Source organism: Eleutherodactylus coqui, chromosome 1 (genome assembly GCF_035609145.1).
Source record: "Eleutherodactylus coqui strain aEleCoq1 chromosome 1, aEleCoq1.hap1, whole genome shotgun sequence".
NCBI classification, from domain to species: domain Eukaryota; kingdom Metazoa; phylum Chordata; class Amphibia; order Anura; family Eleutherodactylidae; genus Eleutherodactylus; species Eleutherodactylus coqui.
Window position 1 is genome coordinate 100,728,440 of NC_089837.1, and position 14,268 is coordinate 100,742,707.

Sequence of the window (14,268 nt, forward strand, 5' to 3'; positions counted from 1 at the left end):
CGAGATGAGCGTTGCTCGCTCAAGTAACTGCCTTGTCCGAGCGTGCTTGCTCATCTCTAACACTATCGTCTAATACATTTTCATGCAGATTTGCATCACTAATATTCAGAAGCATGATCCCTACAATCAATGTATGAAATCTAAACTCTAGTAGCCTCTGTTATCATTTGGCCTTCACGTCTTCTAAATTTCCCTCGGTGGTAAGTATTATGATTAGCGCTCCCAATAGAGGCGAGGAATTCCTGATCCAAATCCTGACCTTTAAATAATCTCCATGTGCAGCGGTGCTGGAATGAGTTTTAATTGACAGTAACATATGTTATGTAAGGTTGGATCATCACTATAAGGCAGCTGCCCAGGACACAGACCACCGTAACGCTCCTCCGGGTAAGACTTTTGTTTAGCATTAGATTTGTAATTTAGGACAATTCTTGGCACGACCCACATATATAGGATTTTTATTATATAGCAGTTGGGTTGACATTATCTCATGTTACAGTAGAAATCCTTTTCATTCTACAGACGCTCAATCAGGACAATGCTGGTGCTACATTCTGTATACACTTTGCTTATACTGGTGCCACTGTGCATTTTGGCTGAAGATGACCCAACACAACCTCAGCGGGATCCTTGTGCTAATTGGATGGGGGGTGCACCGGGTTATCCTGGACACAATGGACTTCCTGGAAGAGATGGCAAAGATGGGGATGATGGACAAAAAGGAGACAGAGGAGAAGCAGGTTAGTAGTTGGCTATTAGAGCAGAGATTTAATACTTATGGGCTTTTGTGTAGAATCTACCAAAACCTAAATATATGAAAAACTGAATGTTTTAAGTCTGTAGAAAAACATCTGAAACAGAAAGACCATCTTCTGGTAGTAGAAAGAGACAAAAGGTAGAAAAACCAATAGCCAGGTGGGGGGTCATTATATCAAAACTAATTAAACTACTAGGAAAAACAGAACTAGTAAAATAGGGTTGAATATTCCCTATGTTCATGTATATAAAAAGGGCATGTACCAGAAAGAAGAAGAATAAAGGTAACACTCTTCTAGTATAAAAGATTAGAATTAGAGCCACTATAAGGAGGCATCTGAGTAGGGTTCTAGAGATCTGTTTTATTGAGTCCGGTACTGCAGACAACATAAGCACGGGAGGATTATTGGGAACCAGACTGCTGGTGATTCTCTTAATTATATTTATACCTTTAATCCAAAAAGATTGTAGAATTGGGCATTCCCAACAAATGTGGACCATTGTTGCCCAAGTCTGCCCATACCTCCGGCAAACATCAGGAACTGTTAAGAAATGATATATGAAGGGTCAATCTTCCTACATCTTTATCATGCTAGACAGTACTTACTTCTGCTACACTGCGAAAAATATTTATAGCACATATACCCCAAGAGTCATTCACTAGTGAGCATTAACATGACTACAAGATCCTCTGCGTTCCATTATTGTGGTAGCACCTGGACCTACCAAGGTACCAGCAGAAGTCAATCCCATTTGAAGCCAATTACTTGCCCCAGGAAAAAAAGTGAGGGGGGCATTGTATTTTTCCTGTATTGGTAACAGATGCGTTAGATACAGGAATATCATCAAAAATGTCTGGCATAGGCAAAGGTGTAGTGTAGGGTTGCCCCTCCAAAGAGTCCATCCTCTGTCTTTGTTTTGCTGGGCTAGCAGAAGGAGAAGAGGCCGCCATTGCCATGTGATCGTGTAGATGACGATGATGTTGCTGTTGTGGAAACTTCTGTCTTGTGACTGCTTTCCAAGCCGTAGAGTGTAGAGCGATCAGAGCAGCGTGGCCTGTATGGAAGGCCTCGCTATTCGGGGGAATGGGGCTGTTTCCATACCCTATCTCTGTGGAATCCATACGCTGCGCCATCCTGGTCTTGCTCTGGCAAATAGGAGAAATAGAAATTAATGAACTTTTCCAGCTTGGCAAACATCTGCTTCCTCTTCCACAGCATCCTGGATGATGTCTAAGCACCATGTGGGGCCCGAGAAACCGTAGATTTTATCTCTGTAAAGTCCCTTATGGGCCCCTGTGGATCAGGAATTTTGCACTAAGCAGACATTCACTCCAGCGACCAAACACTGCCCCCTCTCTTTTCTAATGTTGATTCACCCATAACGATAAATTTTATTGGTGATATCTCCTGTGTGATAACAATAAAGTTTATGATGCAATTAAAGTTAGACGCACACCTGTTCTTTACAGACAGAGGCTGGAGTTTCAAAGAACACCCGTCTCTAGCTGAATACTGGCTTTTGGTTTAGGCAGAGAAACAACTCAACCCCTTAGTGACAAAGCCTGTTTGCGCCTTAGTGACTGAGCCAAATTTTGGAAATCTGACATGCGTCACTTAACATAGGATAACTCCATAAAAATTTTGCATACCCAAGTGATTCTGACATAAGATATATATTTCCATCTGTTTACTCTATTCTAAATGCACTTTAATTTTTTAAAACTTTTTAGGAGAGGTACAAATTTAACAATAATTATCAACATTTTGAGAAACACTTTGTTTTCCTGCACCAAGCCAAGATTGCAAAGACTCATAGGTGTCAGAATGATAGATACATTCACAAATGACTCCATTTTAAAAACGACACCCCTTAATGTATTCACTGAGGGAGGTCAGGAGTATTTTGACCCCACAGTTTTTTTTCAGGAGTCAATGCAATTTAGAGGAGAATAAAAAAAATTCATATTTTTGCAAATACGTCATTTTAAAGGCAAATTATTTTCTATAGTGCACATGAAAATGAGGATTTACACCCCAAAATGGATACCCTTGTTTGCCTCGTGTTCAGAAACATACCCATTGTGGCCCTAATCTTATGTCTGTATGCACAATCGGGCCCAAACTGAAGGGAGCAGCCGGTGGCTTTTAGAACAGAAATTTTGCTTGAAGGCGTTTTATGCCCCATTGCCCACTTGTAGACCCCTTGATCAGGCAAAACGACAGAGAACCCCCACAAATGACCCCATTTTGAAAACAAGACCCCTTAACGCATTCATTTAGGGGTGTACTGCGGATTTTGACCCCACTGTTTTTGAATGCATCTAAGCAAAGCAGAAGGAAAAAATTATAATTTTCATTTTTTTTGGCAATTGTGTCATTATAAAAACAGCTTTTTTTTGTACAGCACACAATGAATGCAGACTTTCACCCCAAAATAGATAGCCCTGTTTGTCCTGCATTCAGAAACATACCCATCGTAGCCCCAATCCCCCCCCCCCCCCACCTCCGCACCCTTTTTGGCATTACCTAAATATTAGATAAAAGTATGTCTGAAAACAGGGGTAATTACGGAAGCCTTGTTGGGATTGGCACATGGGGTAATAAAACCGGGTATCCCTCCTCCTCTTATCCTTTTTTGGGGGGTATTCCTTGACCTCAGCAGCAGGGATGGGGTATAAAAAGTGACACTCTGGGAGGCTTCGTAATCTTGCTGAGCTGCTGTGGTCTCACACAGAAGGTGTTTCTCAAGCTGCTCCTGAAATTGCAGGAAGGCGAACGTTCCCATCGCTTCTTGTAAATTACGTATTGCAGGTAGAGATCTGAATAATGCCGGGTTTTCATGGCCGTATGTGGAATACGCTTGCGGAGGCCCGCAGCAGATCCCAGCTGTGAGCCTGGCTGTGGCCCTGCTTACGGCCACGTAATGTACTGCGCATAACTGCCTACTCACACAGGTGGTCATGTGCTGTACACCTTTTTTTGTTTGTATTTTCTGCGCCGTCGCTTAGTGATGACACAGGTACCCGCAGGCCATACATAATGTAGTTACGTATGGGCTGCGGGTATATCTGTGACGATGGAGCACAGTGGGCTCTATGTCGTGGATATTTGCGGTAAAATAGAGCATGCTGTTTTCTGGAATTAATGTGAGCGGAATTGTGTAATCCAGGGCATTAGATTGATCTGCGTATTACCGCGGATCAGACACATGCGGAATCCGTAATTCCTATCCCGTCATATGAGACCAACCTAAGGTGGATCGCTACCTTTTTATCATGTGACTGGGGATCACCCAACCAGGCCACCGGTCACTGTTCCAGGCTCTTGGCAACCTTTAATCGCCGGGAGTAAGGAGATTTTAAATTTTCTGGGCCCTCCCCAGCAGAATATGGGGAAGGTTAGTGGAGGAGGATTGTGTCGGAGTTCAAATACGGAGACCTCCGGTAAGAAGTTTCATCTCGTCTCACCGATCGCAACACGTGACCAGGGACAACTCACCGCGGTCCCCTGTGAAATCTCCATGCTCTCAGCTACATTTGGTAGCCAGTAGCAGGGAGATTTAAAATTTTATGGGCAATCCTCAACTTTTGCGCATGTGTCCAGCATTTTGCTCACGGACGCATGTACAGAGGCCAGGTTAAGGTGCGTGGATAAGGATCCCATTGTGGGAGAAATCCGGGGACCTTTGTTGTGTATTTTCATCTCCACTCACGGATACAATCTATAAGGGGAGATGAAACATTAACTTTTTAAACTTTTTATTTTTCCTTTTTTTAACTTGACATGATCACTGTTATCAGATGGATAATGGTAATTATGTGACCTGAAACCGCATACAGCGGTTTATGGTGACATTTCCCTGCACTAGGCTATTTTTGACAGCCGGGTGCAGGGAGATTTTAAGTTGCTCTTCGGCCTTCTGTGCATGTACGCCACATCGGCGCATGCGCAGAAGCCCGCGGGAGGTCCAAACCACCGCGGGACATCACGTAGGATGGAAGTGAGTATTTTCAGCTGCCCTCATGGATCCAATCCATGAGGGCAGCTGAAACTTTAACTTTTTAAACTTTTTTTTTTTTACTTCTCCGTGATTGCCGGTATCCATTGACATCTCCTGCCTCCCGGCTTCCTTCAGAAGTCGGGAGCCAGCAACTTTCAAATGTCCCAAGCGATCCAGGCTTCTGCGCATGCGCGTGATGTCATACGACTTTAATGCAATCGGCGTTATCCATTGGATAGCGATGATCGCATTGCAGGATGGACTCCCAGAGGCCGCCCATTACAACTCTATGTTATCGGCTATCTCCAGGAACCGACAGCATAGAGCTGTCACGTCCACAGCCCGCATGGCTTTAATCCTCAGAGGAAACATGTTTTTATGTCCCTGAGTATTAAGGCCCACTTAGCTAGGGCGTAAAAAGGCAATGGGCCCGTCACTAAGGGGTATATTTAGTTAAATTAAGTTTAGTTTAGTTACAACATTTGTGGATGCTGTAATTGAATCCATGATCCAGACTCTTCTGTTCCAGAAAACTGTTCTCAGAAACCGTCTTGATTGAATAATTTCTATCAGAAACAATGACAGGAAGTGGTCAAACGCAACAAATATGTCAACTTTCTGTTATTCTTTATTATAAAACCAAATAAAAATTATTGAAAAGAAAATTGAAAACTTTATTATCAGTTGTACAACCCCAATTCCCAAAAAAGTGTGTAAAATGTAAACAAATGTAAAGAAAAAAAAGAATGCAATGATTTGTAAATCTCACCTCACCACATTTATTCACAGTAGGACATTGAGCACATATCAGAAGGTGAAAGGGAGGCATTTTTCCATTTTATTTTATTTTTTAAATGAACTAGAAATTGATGGCCACATATTTTTAAAAAGTTGGAACAGGGCCGTGCCTTCCATTGTGTAGCCTCCCCTCTTCTTTTTACAGGAAAGTGAGGAGACCAATTGCTGGAGTTTTGGGAGAGGAATGTTGTCCAATTCTTGTCTGATGTAGAATTCTCTCTGGGTCCTGGGTCTTCTTTGCTTTTTTTTCCTTTTTCTAATGCGCTAAATGTTTTCTATTAGTAAAAGGTCTGGACTGCTGGCAGGCCTATTCAGTACCTAGACTCTTCTTCCGCGAAGCCATGCTTTTGTGAAGGATGCAGTATCTTTCCTTGCTGAAATATGCAAGGCCTTCCTTAAAATAGATTTTGTCTCGTGGGAGCATAGATTGCTCTAAAACCTCTATATTATTTTGCTCAGCATTAAAAGTGCCTTTCAAAATGTGTAAATTGCCCATGCTAGAGGCACTAATGTACCACCATACCATCAAAAAAGCAGGGTTTTGTGCTGTGCATTGATAACAAGCTAGATGGTCCCTCTCCTCTTGAGTCCGCAGGGCACGACATCCATGGTTTCCAAAAAGAATTTCAAATTTTGATTCATCTGACCACAGAACGGTTTTCCATTTTGCATCATCCCTTTTAAATGCTTTGGCCCAGAAAATAAGCCAGTATTTCGGGATTGCAGGGATTTTCGGGAAGGACTTTAAATATAAACCCTTCCCTGAAAATCATCCCTGGAATGTGTTAAAAATAAAAAATATATATATACACACTTCTCCTCAGCTGCTGGGACTCAGGCACGTCTAGCCTGTCTTCTCCCTGCACTGCTCTAAATCTGTTTCAGCAGGGCTGTATCAGATTGGCTGAAAGGGCTGTATCAGATTGGCCGAGCGCTCAGCCAATCACAGACAGCACTCAGCCATTTATTGAATGACAGCTGAGTGTTGCCTGTAATTGGTCATGGCACTCAGCTAATCACAGGCAGCACTTAGCCAATCATTAAATTCAATGAATGGCTGAGTGCTGTCTGTGATTGGCTGAGCACTCAGCCAATCAGATACAGCCCTTTCAACAGGCGGGGATTTTAAATCCCCGCCTGCTGTAACAGATTCAGAGCAGTGCAGGGAGAAGACAGGCTGGATGCGTCTGAGTATATATATTTTTATTTTTAACACATTCTAGGAATGTTTTCAGGGAAGGGCTTTAATTTAAACCCCTTCCTTGAAAATCCATGCAGCCCTTGCTGGCAGCCCATTGCTGTCAATGGGACTGCAAAAGCGCCGGTCCCATTGTAATCAATGGGAGAACATTGCGATCCTCTGCCACAGCTGTCACAGCTGTGACAGCTATGGCAGGGGAATTCATCAGCCTCACGGGGAGTCCCCTTGTCACTGAACACTGTGACAGTGCTGTCACAGTGTTCAGTGACAAGGGGACTCCCCACGGAAATGAAGAAATCCTCTGCTACAGCTGTCACTGCAAGGAATATTTACACAGCAGCGGTGGAGAGGTGAGTATATATATAAAAACATATATATATTATATATATATATATATATATATATATATATATTATATTATATATTATATATATATATATATATATATATATATATATATATATGTATATAAACACAAACCATGACTGATTTCTAGGGAAAGTCTTATATTTCAAGCCATTCCCTGAAAATCACAGCAGGGGTGCCGGCATCCTATTGCTTTCAATGCGGCATCCGGCAGCAGCCGCGGCCCCATTGAAAGTGATGCTTTACGGACCTGCATTCACACGTGTTTGTGCACGTACTTGGGTGCACGGTTTTGTGCGCACCTATGTACGGCACACGCATACGCTCATGTGAATGCACCCTTACGCTGGGTGTTGTTTGTATTGTTTTTAGTCCTAGTGGCGTGGTTTTCTTTGTTGGGGAACGGCGTAGCTTCCTCTTCTCGGTTCAATGCTATCCTGCCTGCGCTGTCTGAAAACATCAGTTATGCACTGGTAGTCTTTGAGTAGCACGTTTCATAATGTCAGATGATATGCCCTGAACTGAAGTAATAAGTGGAATAGGTTAAACAGTACTACCTCTTTCCAGCTCAAACAGTTATATACATCCCATTTATGGGGGGAAAAAATGGAAAACATTCTTGAATACTATATTTTTTTTTACTCTTTTCATCTAAAATACAAAAATTAGGGCAGCAGCCAAAGTTTCATACTTGTGTTTTATTTACTTAGATGTTAACATTGTATTGTTTTATATTCTGTTTTTTACTCACATAAAAACTACAGGCTTTTCTTTTCGTTGTAGAACAAATTTTGACCAGGAGGTGCAGTCATATGGGTTGTTATCTTTGAATTAGTTTCTTACTAACTGATTGTAAAATATGATACTTTATTAATGGTGTAACATACTAACAAAATTACAGATGTTTATCAGTTTCTGAGAAGCAACTTAACCCCCTACAGCTTACCAGGAACAAAGCTATTCTGCAGGAAAAGGAGAATAGTTTTGGGTGAATTGAATCGTTCTAATTCAAACGGCTGTAGTTCTGACTCTATTACTGCTACCGACATGCTTTTGAATAATGGCTTTAAAATAGCTGTGGAGCTATAGCCGTTTGAAGTGAGGTCAGGAATACTGAATTTACAGCTGTCACCTCTGAGTGCACAGAAAGGATGGCAGGCAAGAGAAAAGGATTTGTGATTCTCCTGTCTGTCCCCCTGTCCTGCAGAAGGCTTTTGTTCATGTTATCACCCCCTCTTCTCTCATCAATCAGAGAACATATTTGCTCTCTGATTTTCACATAAGGGGGTCTTTTCTTTGTACCAACAAATGAATGAAAAAATGAAGACTTGCTCATAAAATCACTTTTCTATATAATTTAACTTTAACCCCACATATGCTGCAGTTATTGCTGACTGCAGCATGTAAACGTTTTTACAGTGAAAAAAAAATACATTTTTTTCCCTTTACACAGTGCTTTAAGTATTGGGGAAAAAAAGGACACAATAACTACACATTATTGGTATTGCCAGATTTATAATGATGTGTATTATAAAATATTACATTACATATGTACGATTATTTCAGTAAAAAAAAGCCAAAATAGCCTTTTTCTGGTAATCCCACTTCCCAAAAACAGAAATAAAAAAAGTCAAATATGCTTGAAAATCATACCAATAAAAATGACAAGTCATCCTGCTAAAACAACTCCTCATACAGCTCTGTCTATGGAAAAACCAAAATGCTCATGATGAACTCCATAGTAATAAATCTCAAACAATGATGGTGAAATTACTTTTTTTTTCCATTGCCCCCCAGCAAAAAATTTTAAAAAGTTTTAGAATACATTATATGTATCCAAAATTAGATGCTATAAAAGCTAGAACTTGCCACACAAAATATAAGATTTCTCACAGTTGCATAAGCGAAAAAATTACTGGTTCTTAAGGCTAAAATTAGTTATGTCATAAAAGGCTCAGTCACACGGGCGCCGATGCGCCCGTGTGACTGCAGCTAGCAGACGGCCGTACCTACGTCTCTCTGCAGCGTCGGGAGGAAGAACATGGGACCAGCTTCATTGCCGGTCATGTGTTCTTTCATCAGCGCTGCAGAGAGATGTCCGTCTTCAGGTACGGCCGTCTTCTGTCAGCCACACGGGCGCATCGGCGCCGGTGTACGGGTGCCGATGCGCCCGTGTGACTGAGCCCTAAGGAGTAAAAAATATACATAAGACAATCTAATTCTGCACCAAATGTATTTACATGAGACAAATTCTAAATTTTCTGAAGGGTTTTTCTAATTTTAATATAACTGTTAGAGGTTTAAAATGTGGCAGCCAATATGACTGTGCTTCCTCTTCTCACTTTCGTAGAAAAGAATTTCCAGCCTCTAAAATAAAATAATGCAATATTTATGAAAGCAAAAAATATAATAACAAAACTTTGGCTGCTGTAACTTTTAGTTTACTGTTTTTCGGCCATTTCTATATTTCAAGTGGAAAAACCTCTTTACTTTTCCAGTTATGTTTGGTGAATAGCATTGTGAGAAATATTCATAGGATTTCTATCAATATTCACAGGTCCTAAAGGTCAGAAGGGAGATGTTGGTGAACCAGGACCTCCAGGACCTGAAGGTCCACGTGGCTTTCCAGGTGCCCAGGGCCAAACAGGAGAAAGTCCTTTTCTACATCGTTCAGCGTTCAGTATGGGATTGGCAACCAGAGTCACCACCCCAAATGTGCCTATACGCTTCACTAAAGTGTTTTACAATGAACAGCGTCACTATGATGACAGCACAGGAAAGTTCACCTGCCATATTAAGGGCCTTTACTTATTCACCTACCATCTCACTGTCTACATGAAGGACGTCAAGATTGGATTATACAAGAATAACAAACCCATGATGTTTACCTTTGACCAATTTCAGACAAATAATGTGGATCAGGCCTCAGGCTTCATCCTTCTGGCCTTAGATGCTGGAGATGAAGTATGGCTGCAGATATATGGTGAGGATTTTGGGGGCATCTATGGAGATAATCTCAATGACTCATCATTCTCTGGAATTCTATTATATCCAGGCAACAAAACCATGTAACTCTACTCATATTCAATAAAAAATGTCCTACTGTCTGGCAAAGAGAGAATAAAGGTTACATCATATGTCATTACGTGCCCTTTAAAAAAGAGCATATTTCTTCTAGTGCTAACCTAGGTTATGTGTAGGACCTTACTCATGTTCCAGTATCGGATGTTCGTTCTGTGAATTCCAATGGCTACTTGTGAAGAAATCTCTGAAAAAGCAGGAAAGAAAAATTACTGCCTCAAAGTATTGCTTAAACTTTGTTTAGGTTCTTTCCTTGAATCTAAGAAAATATTTTTCATATTCTCCTAAACAATTGTTCAATTCACCCTGTGCTTATACTATTGTACAGCATTAGATTTGCTTAAGAGTTACTGGGACACCCCCGATCCCAAGAAAGGGGGTCTTGGAGTCCATTCATGAATGAAGTTGAGGTCACACACATGCACCACCACTCCATTCATTGCAGTGGGAGATCGTTGAGCACTTGTACTCTGCAATTTCTGACATTGCTATTGAAATTAATGAAGTGGCGGTGGTTTCAGGACATTTAGTCCAATCCATAGAGTTTGTCCATTGCTTTTCTCGTCCACTAGGACATTTCGTCCAATTTCTTTCATCCAATCCACATTTCTTCCAATTGCTTTCCTCGTCCAGTAAGACATTTGACATTGATACTTTATGCTATACTTAAGAAAAGAGTTGTGTGTTCTCCTCTCGAACATATAGTCTATATGAAACCACTGTCCGAAGGCCGGCTTTGGACGTCGCCATCTCTTGACCTAATGCTGTAGTAAATAACTTGTAATTTCAAAAATTTATTACTGATCACTTGACGGTGACATCATCACAGGTCCTGTAGTGCAAGCGCTGAAGGGCCTGTGATGATGTCAATTATGCACAGATTGAGTTATGCTATGTTAAATTGACACATGTCAATTTGGCCAGGTTATTAAGGCGCAAACAGTCTTGGTCACTAAGGGGTTAAAACAAGTGGCTCAGAATCACTTTTGAGTTTCCAATGCTAAGTTGATAAATCTAGGTTGGACATAGTGATATATAGGACAAAATGAGATTGGACAAATTGTCCCCCTGGACGGGTTTTTCCTTGGACAAACTTATGAAAGTACAAGAAATCTTTGACCAATTGCCCTCCAACTGTGGAGGCAGTGGGGTCCCAGAGGTCAAACCCCCACCCACAAAGTTATTCCCTATCCTGTGGGATTACTTTATATCTTGGCACAATCACTTTATAGGGAAGTTCAAAAAACCCAGACAGACAACTTAACACTTGTGATGTCTGTTGTAGATGTAGGATTTTACTTGTTGTGCTGCACTAATGGCATGGCTCTTGGGTATCCTGCATGTGTTTCCCACACAAGGGATGTTATAGTATTGCTGAAACTTAGGGTCAAAACCATATTCCTGGGGTTAGTTCAATAACATTTGGTGATCTTTTTTCCTTTTAATATTCAGCTGGACCAATGCTACCTGTTTGAACTAAAATTGAACCTGTTCTTTAATGCATTGATGCCAAGGACCTGTTCTGGATCTTCACTGCTGACCAGCTGCACATTGGCACTCACACAACTACAATTACGGCTCTCTGTTGCCTTTCATAAGTGGAGCATATTGCGTACGATATGTGGCTAGTTTTATAATATATGCAATGTGTAATTTGCCATTTATGAAGCATATAATGCATGTATCATGCTTGGAGGTACTGTACAATAAATGTACAGTGTGTAGGGATGCGGTGTAACACGTATAGGTGTGCAGGGTTGTGGTACAGTCTCTTTTCATGAGAGCGTGTGGGTGTAATTTCGTTAGTAACTCTTTGTTGCTTACACAGTTTGAGGATGCTTTATAATGAATGTATGACATGGAGATGTAGGCTAGTGCATGTACGGTTTATATAGTGTATGAAGATACAGAATTAAACCTGTAGAATGTATGGAGGTATAGTGCAATAATGCATGTACCATGCGTAAAGATGCAGCTAGGACTAGGAAGGGTATTGTTTCTCCTTAAAGGGAGCACTTAGTAGGTGTGAAGAGACTTATAAGGCCATCCGTGCTCCTCTTGGAAATATGCAAAAAAGGAAAATGCAACAATACCTCTGCAGCACCACCTATTGGAAAGCAGCATTCCTGCAAGTCAATGTCAGACTCTTTAGACAAGACTTATAACAATGACTAAGGTATTGTTTCATCTTCTCTATTTGCATATTTCCCAGAGGCACCAGGCGGTCATGTGATCGCCGGGTCACATAGTGGAAGACACACTTCCACTTTCACTTCTTAGTACATAGCGCACATTGAGGGCTATGTACCCAGAAAAGGAGAGGACAGAAGTGGTTAAAAACTGCTTCTCCTCCAGGTTCTCGGCTGTGACTAACAGCTGATGACCTGACCTGCATCCGCTTGATTGTAGGAGCAGAGGCTTTAATCCTGTGCCGTATTTCTGTTATTGGGTGGGATTAAAGGCTAGAACCAAGGGTCGTAAATTAACAGTGCTTGGTCCTTAAGGGGTTAAACATCACCTAACATTTAGACAATGGTAAGTAGTTTCTGTCTCATCCTTACGATCCTGAAAAAAGGAAGGTAAAAATAATATTCTGTTCTTTATGAAAATCTGACACTGCTTTAGGTAGAAAAGAAGGGAGGGCTTTCATAAAAAAAATGCAGTAAGGATCCTGGGCCGGTCCATTTGCAAGGTTCTTAGACATGTAAACCAAGGCCTCCTGAGCCAGGATGAAGCAATTAGAATCATTGAGGCATGGTCCTGTCCGATCTTTGTTATGACTCAGGGAATCGGGCATAGAGGAGGAAGGGCATAACCTCTCTCTCCCTTCAAGCAGTGGAAGAAAGGATCCAACACCGGCAGACAGCTGGATTTAGCGAATAGAACCTCTTCGTCTTGCGGTTCCTTCTGTTGGCGAATAGGTCTGTTGATAGCACCTAATTTTTTTTACTATCAAATCAACAAATTCCTGGTCTAAGGGTGTTTTTTTTGTGCGTACATAGGTGCGCACCCATGTGAGTTTTAGTGAGTTCGCCATCATCCCGTCCTCAGGCAGAAAGTTCCACAGTCTCACTGCTCTTACAGTAAAGAACTCCCTTCTATGTTGATGTAGAAACCTTCTTTCTAGAAAAACTTTTCTTTTCTAGACATAGAAGGTGCCCGCTTGTTACAATCACAGTCCTGGGTATAAACAGATAATGGAAGAGATCCTTGTATTGTCCAATGATATATTTATACATAATTATACACGGGATGGCATCTGTTGTCAGGCAAACTGGATGGAATTGAGACCAAAGAACACCTCTTGCTAGATTAGCAGGAACTGTCCACTATATCAAGGAATGTCCGGACATGGATGAAATGGAAATCTCCTAAAGCAGGAATAAAGGCCTTTGTCCCATCTTTGGATAATATCCCACTGGAGGGGACAAGGCCTGTATTAAGCCCACCTAACCGCTGAAGTAACAGTTGTCATCAGTCCCAATACTGACATCGCCTTTCTCGGGGTGCAAGAGTGAGTCAGGAAAGATCTAGAATTCTGGACTTTATCAACATCTGTTTGTTCTGAGGAAGAAAAGACATTAGAGTTGAGAAAAATCCCCAGTAACGCTTATGAGACAGAATCATGTATGGCTTTTTTTTTTTAATTTATCTTCCAACCTAGGTCGGAAACAATCTTGCAGACCACTTTCAGAGGGAACTGATCAAATATCTCGGAGTCTGAAAGAATCAAGAAATCATGAACTTATGGTAAAATTAGTAGATCTTCCAGATGAAGCAAGTCATCTCCGAGACGTGGTGCTTGGGAAATCCCAAAGGGTAGGGCCTGATATTGAAAGTGCACCCAGGGGAAGGTAAACAGCTACTTTCATGTACTTTTAATGGGATGGTTGAATGGGCAAGTGGTAATAAGCGTTCTCTAGGTCTATGTCTGCAATAAAACAGTTTTCATAAAGCAAATTTATGGTGGAGATTACTGGTTCCAACTTGAATCTCTTGTAAGCAAGGTAAAAATGTGATTTCTTTAAATGTATTATTACTCTGCAAGAGCAGTTTTGTTTCCT

At 41.2% G+C, this 14,268-nt stretch overlaps 1 protein-coding gene across 1 annotated transcript; it reads left to right on the top strand.

Moving 5' to 3' along the window:
* Window positions 1-316: 316 nt before the first annotated feature.
* LOC136610203 (adiponectin-like) lies at window positions 317-10,265 on the top strand. The gene is made up of 3 exons (XM_066589447.1): window positions 317-387; window positions 523-740; window positions 9,681-10,265. The coding sequence occupies exons 2-3, from the start codon at window positions 539-541 to the stop codon at window positions 10,193-10,195; spliced, it is 717 nt and encodes a 238-aa protein (XP_066445544.1). The 5' UTR covers window positions 317-387; window positions 523-538; the 3' UTR covers window positions 10,196-10,265.
* The last annotated feature ends 4,003 nt before the right edge of the window (window positions 10,266-14,268 follow it).

What these genes read in the sequence shown, in the direction of transcription:
- LOC136610203 (XM_066589447.1), top strand. Translation starts at nt 539, where the DNA reads ATGCTGGTGCTACATTCTGTATACACTTTGCTTATACTGGTGCCACTG. An exon ending in AGGAGACAGAGGAGAAGCAG is followed by an intron (nt 741 to 9,680) that starts GTTAGTAGTTGG and finishes CAATATTCACAG; the next exon opens with GTCCTAAAGGTCAGAAGGGA.